Raw genomic sequence first — 13,458 nt, forward strand, 5'->3', positions numbered from 1 at the left:
AGATTGGATTTTGCTATTCTGGCAGCATTTCAGACCATGGAATCAAAGCTCTGTAACTAATGAAACTTCATAGGAAATGCTAACATGTATTTCTTGAGGAGAAATTAGTGTGGTAGCAACGGTATATCACTTACCTAAAAGGCGCTAACCAGCTCCATCTGTAGCAGCCATTTGTCCTCATTCATTGTTAACAGCCTTCTTCAAACTAACACTTGATAAAAATATTCTAATGCAGTCCATTATACCGTACAGTTAACACTCAAATAAATAAAACGTGTCCCTAAGCATAATAATCTTCTTCAACTACAGGCAGAGCAGTTCCAAAATACTTCTGGATTTTATTTTAACTTAAACTTTCTTACAATGTTGTAAAAATAATTGACTTGTGTAAATGAATAAAGATAACCCAAGAACGACATTTGTATATAAAATTGTCTTAAAGAAGCCAGCAAATCAATTTCTTTTTATTAGTGTTGCACTGAGAGCATGCCTAGCCAAATGCCCATTCAGAGTCCAGCAAACCAGGATCAATTAAATCAGCAGATCTCCTTCACTTACTATCTTTGCTTATTTAAACAAATCAGGGGCATGGAATGTAACTTGGTGTTCAGTTGAAGAGTTACAAATACAGACTGCAAAAGCAAGTTAACCCTCTAAGGAGAGGGTATGTCTGAAATAAAACAGTGGTTTAGGAAACTATATTCTGAGATCAAGCTTGACAAATAATAGTGCTAAATATTCTACTTAAGTTTGAAAACTCAAAGCTTCCTTAATTAAAACAATATACATCTTGGCTAGCTTATATTAATGGGAATGGTAGCTTTACAGAGTATTGTTTATGAATATAATACATACATCATGCTGGGTTTAATATTTTATTTGAATGACGGTTAATGTTCTGCAAAATTGCTATGTTACATCCACTGTGACATCAACTAAAATGTGAACTAGTTTGCATAGGTTAGTACTTTGGGCAGCATGATGTTGCTCTAGTCCACCAAAGCTTAAATATTCACAGTGTAGAGGAAGAAACAGGAATTAAAGCATTTCTACTAAAATATATTTTAATAGCTGGTGTTAACTTTCTGCATAACAAAAGCCAAATTAAGATGATACATCATATGATCCAAGAGAAAGTTTATCTGTCCTTTGAAAAACAATTGTTACCTCCATAACTGTATACCCCCAAATACAGTACAGTTTTGCAAAATAACTAAAACTTTACACACTTTAAAGCAAACATAAGCCAAACTGCACAGCGGTTCATTTTTGCTTTTTATATCACACTGCAAAAACCAACAGCCGAGTTTCCACATCATGCTAATCAATGTCAATACAGTCATTGCTGTCTTCCAATGGTCTAGCAATTTCTAATAGTAATATTAAATACACGATTGAAATGCTACAGTATAGCTTATTTCCCCCCCTAAAATAATAATAATTAAACAAATGTCAACAACAACTGGATTACAACTTAAGTACAATATGCAAATTCTATTTATCAGACACAAGAAGCATATGAAATTCCTTTGAATATACTGTTGTAGTGCAGGCAGTATAGGAAATAGAGCTTTCAGGTTTTCTTTCCAAAGGAGAGATGGGGTTCCTATGGCATAAAGCTGGAGAAAATCACTAAAGCATTGTGAAATGGTTTATTCTTTATACTGCTCACCGGTACTTCGCATTTGCCAGCACATCAGTTTGGAGAACTTCTTTCAACAGCATCTTTTGTCTGTTTCAGTATATTATTTAAACATTTACTAACTAAAGCATATTCTATAGTTTAAATGGAGTATTAATCAACTTAACTAAAATCTAAAATTTTATACCCTGTACCACCTTCTGCCAAAGACCTTGGTATTTGTCATTTCTTTTCCATTGTACGAGATGACATGCAGTCACTGTACAATAAAAACTAGAGTTATTACCTTCCCAAGTATTGGAGACCTTCCATATCCCTGAGGAACACTCGGGAGGGACACATTTTTCAAAAACATAATCCATGGGAGGTGATTCTCCGTCAAATCCCAATCTGCTGAAGTAGTTTATTGTATGTCAAATGTAATCAAGAAAACCCTGTTTCATCAAGATTAAATGCTAATGTTCCATAATGAAAAATTACAACTGCAGTATCTGTACGTAGCTTTGTTTAGAAAATGAAGATTAGCCAGGCAAGAAAGAGTAATGAAAAGCAAGGCACCCATTTGTTCTTGTATATATGTATGAATATGCTCTATGTTGTTTTCTACATTTATACTCGTGTTAGCAAGAATGAAAGCATTCTTTACAGAATTCTTTATTTCTAAAAGGAGAACATGTGAACTTCCAATCTGAACTTTGGAACAGCTTGGGAAATTCACCTCTGTAAAAGTCCTTTCCTTTCCCCAGAAAAACTGACTACGGGAAGAAAGAACAGTGAGGGGAACATGCCGTGCTAAAAAGGAATACATATTTTAAAGGTGACAAGACAGCATATAACATCTTTTCACCTCTATATCACACTGCATGTAACAGGCTCCAACATATGCCTTTTAAAACCTATGCTGGCACAATTTAGTTTATGACTTACTTTCCCCACCTTACAAATTTTAGATTTTATAAAAACATTTTTTTAATTGCACTCTGATAATTTTGGGCCTTTGATTGCTTTGCTTAGAAAAAAGCTGCATAATGACACTAAAGTTTGTTTTATATCAAAAAGCAGGAACTGTTCCACATAAACATGAATTCCTAAGCATATATGACATAAAAAACTTGATTACATGAATGAGTAACTTAAACCAGATCTTAATAATTTTGCTGATATACCATTCTCAAGAGAAATACAATTCCCATACTGTTTTGTTTTCTTGACCTTTTATTTTTTTGCATATTGCTTTAGCTGCTCTACCAAGCTAATGAATTTTCAAAATTCATAAAGCAAATTTTATTTTGATTATTTATTACAACATAGTTCTCTAATGTCATCAAATGCCCATTTTCTCATTTACGTCTATACATAAAGTGTTCAACACTGCAAGTCGCCTCCTCATTTAGGAAGAATGATCATCTATTTATAGGTAGAGATTCTTTTTTATAAATCACTAAAATCTGTAACTTGATTCAATATATCTATTCTCTAAATTTTATTGGTTAACAAACTGACAACTTGTTTTTATTGTTGTCAGCATTACACAGCTAATAGAGCAGCAAGCAGCAAGTGACAGCCAATTGTGCCTTAGGCATCATCTGAAAAATTTGCTACCCAGCATAAGATGAAATTCCTCTCCTTGCTGTTGACGGCTGGTGATGAAAACCAACACAGAAGCAGACTGCTTTTTTCAGAGCTTCTAGCTCAGCATATCACAGCAGCCTTTTGAAAAAGCCATTTCACTTGCAAAGTTTGCTATTTCACGTGGATGTCACCAGCAATGCATAAGGTTCTGCTGCAGCAGCAGCTCCTTCTGCAAAACTTTCAAGAATTTTAAATGACAGCAGTCACCCATAGAGATTGGATATTTACAGTAGTGAATCTCTGGTTTTAAACAATACTTTTTGAAGTTAGATGTTCCTGGACAGCTTTAACCTTGGAATTAGGCTGCTGACAAGAAAGCCCAGGCAATTCCACAGTCATGGGCATTTTTTAATTTTTATTTTTTTTTAATGCAGTCATTCTATTCTGTTTGGCAGCTGGAATCAGCCCCGAGTTAGCAAAACCCAAAATAAAATTGCATAAGCTTTCCAATTCCTAATTGTACGCAAAAATAGAACGTGCAGGTATTTGCATTGACAACTTTCAGTTGACATAACAAATCCATACTGCCTTCCTTATTCTTTAAATAGATATTGCAAAGTTGCCTACTTTGTCTACTTATAGACAAAATTGTCTATAAGCTCTATATTAAATTCTACTTTAAAAATTTTAGAAATGGAAGAAAGCCAGTGCAGACTCAACATTCTGAGGGTTACTACAAGCGTCTCTAACTTCTCTAGCATATGGCTGAACTCCACAAATTATATTATCAGTAAAAACATTTTCTGCATCTGCATCCGCACAAATAAGTTCCCACATGAATCTTTAACTCTTTTGTCCTTCCTCCCAGAATTTCTCCCTGGGAGGGAATGCAGCATCCAGTCAAAGCAAAAGCAAGTTCCCTGTGACCCAAGCCTGCTGACACAGTCCCTCTTACAGGTCCACTATGTCACCAGTTTTTTGATCCTCTCCTCAACCTCACAGACTGAGACCTGGATCTCTCAGTTCTGACCATAATGTTAACAGACACCAAATAGCATATGTGAAGGTTTGTCAGCAGAATATTTTTACTGTTTTCTACAGATGGCTAAACTGAAACATAATGGCATAGAGTATGTTGGACTTTTGTTTAGTTAGCTTTCCCTTCAGTGTCAGTTATGAGAAAGATCAAGTCAGTAAAAGAAAACATATTTCTCCATCATTAAACATTTGGCAAGCGTACAACCCACTGTTGGATCACCAAGATTTTTTGATCTGAAATGCACTACAATAAACAGAGCTCTCCTCCACTCCTCAATGGAGGCATAAGTATTTCTGAAGCAGGGGTAGGTACATTAGCTCATCAGCAAAGCAGCCATTAAGCGAGTTACCTGTGGTAGGTAAGAAGGAGGGGTATGACTGCAGGCTTTGTGTGACTGCACAGCACCGGGGCCTCACACAGGATATTTATTTACAGCAGTACAAGTGAAGGTAAAGGAACTAACATGAAGTATTGGTTGTACGTTGCCCTAATGTAAGTTTCTATTTAAATGCTAGTTATTATTAGAGGGAAACAGAAGACTTGACAGGTTTTATACTTTAGATAGTCTTTGCAAGGAATCTTCTGTGGAAAAGATACTGAAGAATCATGGATCTAGATATGGATCTAACTGATGGATTGGGATGCAAGCAAAGCTGATAGGTCACTTGTAAATAAGAAAAAATGGGTAATGCAGAAATAAATGTGGGTATGCAAGAGTCAGGAAAATTTTGCTGTTAAAATGGACCTGTTTATTGTAAGGCTGCTGGGCAGTAGGGGATTTTATTGGTTTTTTTACTGGCATATTACTTGTCATTATATCAAATGACTGAATTATCTACTCAACATTTTATTTTTTATTAGGATGCTAACTGCTCAAACGTTAAACACGTCCCTAATAATTTGAAGATGTGTTCAAACTCAGTGTGTTAACTTCCTGTGACTTCAGAGTGCCAGAAGTGCATCGATTTTATGGTTGGTTTTACAAAGAGAAATAACCTCTTTGATATGTAGGGAAAAGGTATTTTCCCTTTACAGGTAATTGACTAAAATTTTTATAGGATAGGCAGCACCAGGCTTCCATATATGTTTTTCATCTTGAGAGAGCATGATTATAAGCCATGCTATTTTCAAAGCTCTGAGCTTCCTGCGGTTTATTTATCTCTATTTTAAAGAACTCTAAATTGGATTCCAAATAAGAATGCAAACTGTTATAGCAGTGATAACGTAATGATCATGTACTCTTAAAAGATTCTTCTGACTTTTTTCTAAAAGGTTAGATTTTGAGTAAATCATAATAAAGCTCAAAGGACTAGAGACAAAAATTAGTTAACAAACTCAATATAATTTGCTGGAAGCATTCCTGTTTTCCCAGTTCTCTGAACAGTACCATACATCCAGCCATCATCTATTGGTTGCACATTGATGATATAATCACCATCCCTGAAGGAAACTTCATCTTCATCTTGAGCGCTGTAGTCATACATAGCTCTATATGTTCTCTGTTGAAGGAAAGAAAACAAGGCTGTCAAGTCTCAAGTCTGAACAGAGATAGATTCCTTCTCTTTGCACAAAGATGAAAAGAGAAGGAAAAAAGAATAGAGGGAGCAAGGCAGAGTAAAATCACAAGTTACCTGTTGAAAAGGAACGGTACTCTCTCCACCCTGTCAAAAATACAGTGAATACTGAGTAGCAAAATAATTATTTTTGTTAACCTACATTGTCCAAAGACCTCATACAAACAGATTTCAAGCCATTCACTGCATCTTGAAATATTCTAATTGTTGTTTCATTTATTCACTAGTAACAGTTCAATACATCCAGCCATGGCTAGCTGTGCTTCTTCTTCCTATCTGCATGATTCCCAAATAGCTTCTCCTATGTCTTCACTACAAAAAGAAACATAGTCTTCATCCAGGTCATTAACTTTGCCATCTCACAGAATGTCTTTCATTTCATTAGGATTCTACCCTGAATTAAGAATTATGATGCATTATTATCTAAAGAAAAAACAAGATTTCTAAAAGTCTGTAAAAATAATTTTTATGAATACTCATTTTTTCATATCAGATAAAACATTCTCTTTATCACTTAAAGTCCCATCATTAGCTAAGCCAAATTTCTGTACAACTCTGCCCACTGTAAGCCATGATATCAATTTTTTTTCTCTATTTTTCTACACAGAGTATTTGTTTTCACTCATAACCAATAAAATGCTATGATTTTATACTGGAATTCAAAGTGGATTTTCAAACTCAGGGGGAACAATCTCCTCTTGTACCTTAACAGAAGAAAAAAATAGCTCATTTTAAAATTTCCAGGAATACTTTCTTTTTTTTACCCTGGCTCTCGAGAGAAGTCAAGAGCAGTTCAAGCATCACTGACAATATTCAATTTCCCTTTCGGTAATTTTTGCTATATTACCATAAGTAGCTGAAATTTTCTGGTAGAATGATTTGAAGAGGAAAAAAAGGTAAAAACAGTCAATGTTTGAGTTATGCCTAGTATTATTGTCTGAACCTTTTAATAGACAGCAAACTTCGTTCTGCTACCCAGATCAGGAAAACAGTTCTGGATTAGTTTTAGTATATATCATATATGGGGTTTTGAGGGTTTTTAGTAAAACTCTTTTTCTGAAAAGGTGGAGACTTCTCCATACAGAGTGAGGAGGTCATTTGTTACATGTTGGAAATGTGGAATTATTTAATCCAAACACTATAAGGTAATTTATCATTTCTGTTCCCATGCCAGAAATACACTTTTTGTTTTGATTTGCCTTTATAATTGGTAGTGCAGATTAAACAGTATGGAGAATCAGCTCCTGTTCAAACAATGGAGACCACTAGAGACCACCTTTCCTCACAAGCCTACTCTGAACTGTATTTCAGTCTTTCTCTGTATAATTGTTCTCTGCAGTGCCTTGTAATTTTGCTGCCCTACAGGCTGTGACCAAGGCTAATTTTCAACCAAAGGTTCCTAAAAGTCTTCCAAGTGTTCATGGGAGTTGACGAAAAAAAGCATCATTGTTTATGCACTACATCACAGCAAGTAATTGGGTGGGTTCTATCATCACCAAAAATTCCTTAAAGAGAACTAGCGGTCAGAAGACCCTCTGCCTTTAGGAATCTTATTTTTTCCAATTTTTTCAACTAACTAACTTTCTCTAAACTAACTCCAAAAAAACAGTGAAAAACATGCTATTACAACAAGTTCAGCAGCAGTTAGCCCTTTGAAAAATTTATTTCAAAAGAGGGTCCATTTAAGAAAAATGGTAATAAATCTATATCTGGCATAAGACAGCAAATGGATTTCACTCTGAGACATGCCTATATGTCTCCCTTAAATGGGCAAAGGCTGGCAGAAGAGATTAAATGTTTTATTAAACTAACATAAAATTGGAAAAATAGAGAGTTCTTGCTCACTCAGAAGGATGCTCACTCATCCTTAGAGCACGATGGCAAAGGACATACTACCGCTGTCTCCTTAAAGGCAGCTTGTTTACATCACTGTGGTGGCACAGTTGTGAAGACAAGCTGGTAATTTCAAACTTCAAAAGAATTTATTAGGGCCCTAAATGCTGCTGAGAAACCTAAATTTATGGCCTTAACACCTAATTAGGTGCTAAATGGCTGTCAGGAGAAATCTCCATAATAATCCTGTTAGCATTTAATGCCTAATTATCACTGCAGAGTGTAGTCTGTGCTATATAATTGAGAATTACAATGCCTAAAGGACTCAAAGAAGGGATTTTTTAAATGCATTTTAGTGAATTATTCCTCTGTCAGTAGTGAGTTTAGCAGGTACTGAGTACAACAGGTTGTAAGAAAAGTTTAGAGTTTTGTAAAACAGTCAAATACTCACTTATTTCTCACTTCCTCAAAGGTCTATCTCACAGCTACTGCTTAGACAGAACAGTTAAGTCCTCTGCACATAAAGAACTGAAGACCAATTTATATTCTCAGCTCCCTAGCTAGATCTGAACTGACAGATACATTTTTCCACTTTATCCACTAGTTTATACTCATTCTATGGATGGCTCCTTGCAAGGAGCAGTACCTGTTGGAGCATCCTTTCACATACAGCAGCTAACTTGCAACAAGGGTTTTGTTTTCCTATCACTTTTAGATATCTGAAGGTGTGTTATTTTCCAAAGAGGTAAACAGCCTGCAGGCATCTGTTATAAAACACTTTGTAATCTGAGCAACAATTTAATTCAGCCCATTATGCAGAACTGCTTACAGAAAGTGAACAAAAGTTAAGAATCAGAAAATAATGCTATTTATCTGAGGAAAAAAAAATCTATCAAAAGATTGCATTAGGATCATGCCTCACACAAAACACAGCTCACAAGGAAATAAACCAAATTTTGACACCGTAGAAATTAGAAAAATTCGGTTTCTCAGTATAGAAGATTGGTGGGCATGATTATAAAATGAATTTATATCTTTTGGGGACACTGATTTGATAACGATACAACAAATCAGCTGAAAGGATGACAGTAGCTAACTCTTCAATTATGCTTACTCTGATATAACCCATGGGAACTTAATCACTCTCATCCTAGAGATGTCCTGGCCATACTCAGGCACTGATGAGTGACTTTGTCACCTTCACTGCTTCTACTTAAGTCTCAAAAACTGTTTGTGCTTTGAGGTCACTATTCAGTCTAGGATTTCTTTCCTTCAATCTCCTCCTGCTGTTACTTTCTTCTCTTACTTCTTTCTTCCCTCTGTTACTAGCCAGACAACACCACACCTCTGATGGTACTGCTCCAAGCCCAGAACTGAACAAGCAGCTGAAAACAATGAACCTAAACATTGTGTTTGTCAGATCTCCTACACCATGTCCATATCACATTTTAAAAGCACTCCAAGACTAGATATTTTCAGTCTGCGCTAATTACTACATTTAAACACATCCTCAATAAGGGGTTTCTCCCAAGCACATGCAGAGAATCCTCTGTATCATCCCAATAGCTGAGAGTAGCATGTCCAGCACCCTGGATAAGCTTCACAGGGTAATGAAAATGCAGTCTTCTGGCATGAAGGTGGAAAGGCAAAGGAGCACAGCAGGTTTCTAGATGCATCTGAGATGCCTCTTTTGGAGCAGAATCAACACCCTGGGGTGACAACATCATGTTCATGTCTTCCTCACCAGACTGGCAAGTTAGCAGTCAGCACCAGGCAGCAGTCCTTGATTTCTGGAAATGTTTGGGGTTTACTGTCTACAAGAAAGCCCACTAAGTTTTTAACAGCAGGAAGATCTGTTCAAATCATGATGTTTGCTGTTTTCCCATGATAAGCAGCTATTATCACTTAAAAGGATGTCAAGTGACAACAGTTGCACAAAAGGGATAAGAAATCCTGTCGAAATAAGTCAATCCTTTATTTTTAAAATCCTTTAATGTCACTCCCTTCCTTTTTCTACTACCTTTACATTTCCAGTTCTGGAAGGAGAGGCAGATGTTGATTCTCATGATGACTGAAACTATGCTGTTTCAACAGTCTGCCACATAAGTCGCTGGGACATAGAGATAGAAGGGCAATAGTAGTCATCTACCTGCCCACATGGCTGCAAAGGCTGGTAAGTGCATTTCAAGATTTGCAGGCATCTCCATTCTCTATCTGCTGGATTTAAAAGCTGTTTGCTTTACTCCCCAACTACTAGAAATCTCCTGGCAAAGTCGAGGCTTTCCGGTCTCCTACTTTTCGTACTCTGGCCCTTTCGGAAAACAGCCAATGTCATGCTGTCATGCAGCTGTCCAAAGAGATTCTCAGGTTATTGATTCACTCAAAGATGCAGGTATCTGAATCCCAGATTTTCCAGCAAGTTAGCCCCCTCAGCCCCAGGCAGATAAGACTCTGGGAAGCCTGAAACCACTCACACCTCACAGAACATCATGATCTTTACAATACAAAATGTCACAGAGTTTCACTCTCACAAAAAAAATACAAGTTTCAGTAATCTGGAAAACAAACATTTTCAAGCTCAGAAAGCTCTAAGTTTGGTTCATAATTAAATATTTATTCATCTCTAAAATGTGACAGATGTAGTAAATATACATCCATTCAAAATAGTTTAAACTTCAAAATTGCAAGTCAATATTTTTAAGGTAAAAGGTGATTGGATCTGAACTATGGAATCTCTAGGCAGCAATATAATTTAAAAAATATGATAACCATTAAAAATGAACTTTATATATAAAGAGTTCAAAAGGAAAAAAGAAGCTCAGTTTCCTAAAAATCCCAGCTGAATACCCATTCAGCTCTCCTACCAGGACCAGTTACTTCTAAAATGAAATATTCACTCCAGCTTTACATTCCCATCCACCACAATTAAGAACTTCGTGACGTGGCCACAGTTTCATGATAAAGGTTCTTCTCAGTTGCCCACCAGTATAACTCAGTTTGGAGCAGGCACAAGTTGGTGCATGACTCTTCAGTTGAATTAGAAAGGGCACACCAATACAGAGACTGAGCCAGCTTTATACAAGAAGAAATAAGTAATGCAGATAGGCACAAAGCCTGTAGTACAAAATCAGCAAGTCAAAAAAAATTGAAACTAATTTAAATCAACAGGGTGATCTTAAGAGATCAGTGGGTTTCATCCAGTGCTAGGAGCATGAATTCATCACAGAGTATAATATAAAGTTCAGCCTGTGAAATATTGTCCAAGCACTTACTATTTGTTTTAAGTAGGTAAAAGATTCAGTTATTTTTCTGGATATCATAAATTATTTTTTTATGCATTCTGATGCAAGAGTTCTTACCACTGCCTATAGTCTCTTAAATCTTTTTTATACATGGGGACTGTCACTTACATTTAGGACTAGGACAGTCAAATAGTTTAGCTGTAGAACTCAAGGGGATCAATTCAATCATATTTAAGAGATTTCCCAATTGCTGATGATGTTGCTTACCAAATAAAATTCTCCTTTAAATCCAATACTCACCAGACTTGCTGAATGAGGCTGTGAATGCATGGACCTCATGGATGACATACTGGTCTGGTGCATGTATCCATATCCTTGAGTCTGGCTTTGCTGATATGCCCCAGGGAGAACAGGGGCTGCATTAAAGAAATACAGACACCTTAATTAAGATTTTAAAATGGTCCTTATTCTAGCATTTTGTAGAAACTATTTGCATTGTTAATATCAATTCCTCCATATAAAACAGTCAGAATTATTTCCATATACAACATAAGGCTTTTTATAGGTTGAATTACACATAAATATAGCCAAAGCTATATCTAGTCCACAAACACTATCAAGCTTAGTTGGAAGGAAAAGTTTAACTTACCATTAGAAGTCTAACCATAAAAAGGTGTATGAAAGCTTGAGACACCACTAATTCAATTTTGATATTATCATAGATGAAGCATCACATATATGTCCCATAAACTGACATTTTTAAGGAAAGATTCATGAAAAAGAGCTATATTAATAGTTTTTAAATGCTTCAGTAGAAATTCTCTGCAATTAATTCTTAACTCATTGCAAACTAACTCTTATTTATTGTGTTATGAGCAAAGAAGGATTGTGATTCACAGGAAGAGACAGAAATGTTAAAAAGTGAACACAGAGTTGAGTTTCTTAGTTCAGTCTGATGCTATCAACATTCTTAGCCAAGCACAGAGAGATCCATGCTTACTTAAACGTTTCAAAGTCCACCTTTTTTAGTATCTTCCTCTTATCACACAATTGTTCCATCTCTTTAACACATATTTTATTCACATTATTTTAACAATTTTTTATGTTAATCATTAATAGATTGACTTATATTTTACCAAGAGCTGCTGAAAGCATTAATACAACCAACAGAGACTCCCTAACTCCATTGGTTACTAGGAAAGCATTCATAAACCTCTCATATCTGCCCAAACATCCTACTTCAGCAACAGACCAAAACAGAGTGTGTTAAAAACATGGTTGATCAAAAAACTCTGAGAAGTAAGCCCAGCATAAGTGACTACTGACTATTTTCCTAGCCAGGCAAATAAGCATTTTTAAAGTAAAACTAAGAGACTGAAGTGGTTTTCAACATCTAAAGACTGAAAGTTTCATCACCATATATTTGTATGTTTTATAAGACTCTCATTCACTCTGAGAAAAAAGTCTTCTGGCTTGTTTGGAGGTTATTAGCCCATCTCCACAGTTATTTACCAGAATTTTGCTAATTCAGCTGGAAATTCATTTAGCTACACTGAAAAGAAAATGCATTTCTGTTGATACTACTTCAAGTGGTCCATTTAGCTGATATTCTATCTAACTCCTCTACCAAAAGCTGTCTGCTGCTTTAAGGAGGAGTCCTTGCAGGACATGAGTAAAAAATCTTCAAACATGGAGTCATACAGCAGTCCAATGCCTTCTGAGATAGATCTCTTGGGCTTGCTGGGAAGAAACTCTTCTGAAGTAGCCATCACACACAGATTCAAAAAGGACCAAAGCTAATGTAGGATTTAATGGGGTTCACAATGTCTGGAATGATCCGGGACTTGTAAAATGAAAAAATACATGGGAGAAGCAGGAAAAACCAGTGAAAATATATATATTTAGAAGTATTCATATTTGCACTAAAAATTCTCTTTCTCTGTTTCTTAAATTATTGGGACAATAAATACACGTGAAAAGGCATTACTGAGAAAATGTTTGCTGAACTATTTCAGAAAGAAAAGTCAACCTTTTGCTTTTGGTGAGCTGTTTTACCAATCCCGCTCCTCCAGCTAACAAAATCATTTATTTCAACTGAAGGTTAGCATATCCAAATGCGCTAGGTGTGTAATTACAATTTGGGATGCTACTTTTTGCTCTATGATATTTGTAAAGATAAGTAACATTGTATATTTAACTAGAATTTTTCTGATGTAGAAAACATGCTTCAAACTATTGTAATGAATAGATTGTTTTGTTAAGTGAGTGAAATTAGTGATACACAGTCAGATGCAACACTGGAACATGATGAATAATGGATGTTTTAGAAGTGCCAAGTTCATTCTAATGACATATAAGTAGAAAGACATTTTAAAGCAGTTCAATCATCAGAGAATTGCTGCTCATTAACATGTTCACAGGATTATCATGCATTAAGTGAATAGTCCTAAGTAGTTCATCAAATAATTTATGTTTCAATGTTGTTACAAGCTATTTCTACATGACCAGATGTAGCCCTTCATGAGACAATAGAGAAAAACATAATTTAATCAAAGG

General features: G+C 35.7%; 1 protein-coding gene across 1 annotated transcript in view; it reads right to left on the reverse strand.

Annotated features, from left to right (window-relative positions):
* Positions 1 to 314: 314 nt before the first annotated feature.
* NEBL (nebulette) overlaps positions 315 to 13,458 on the reverse strand; it is a 93,777-nt gene continuing 80,633 nt past the window's right edge. Inside the window, 2 exon segments of the mRNA XM_064635006.1 lie at positions 315 to 5,752; positions 11,203 to 11,318. Coding sequence (XP_064491076.1) covers positions 5,576 to 5,752; positions 11,203 to 11,318 — 293 coding nt within the window. The 3' untranslated portion in view covers positions 315 to 5,575.

This window comes from Pseudopipra pipra, chromosome 1 (genome assembly GCF_036250125.1).
Source record: "Pseudopipra pipra isolate bDixPip1 chromosome 1, bDixPip1.hap1, whole genome shotgun sequence".
NCBI classification, from domain to species: Eukaryota; Metazoa; Chordata; class Aves; order Passeriformes; family Pipridae; genus Pseudopipra; species Pseudopipra pipra.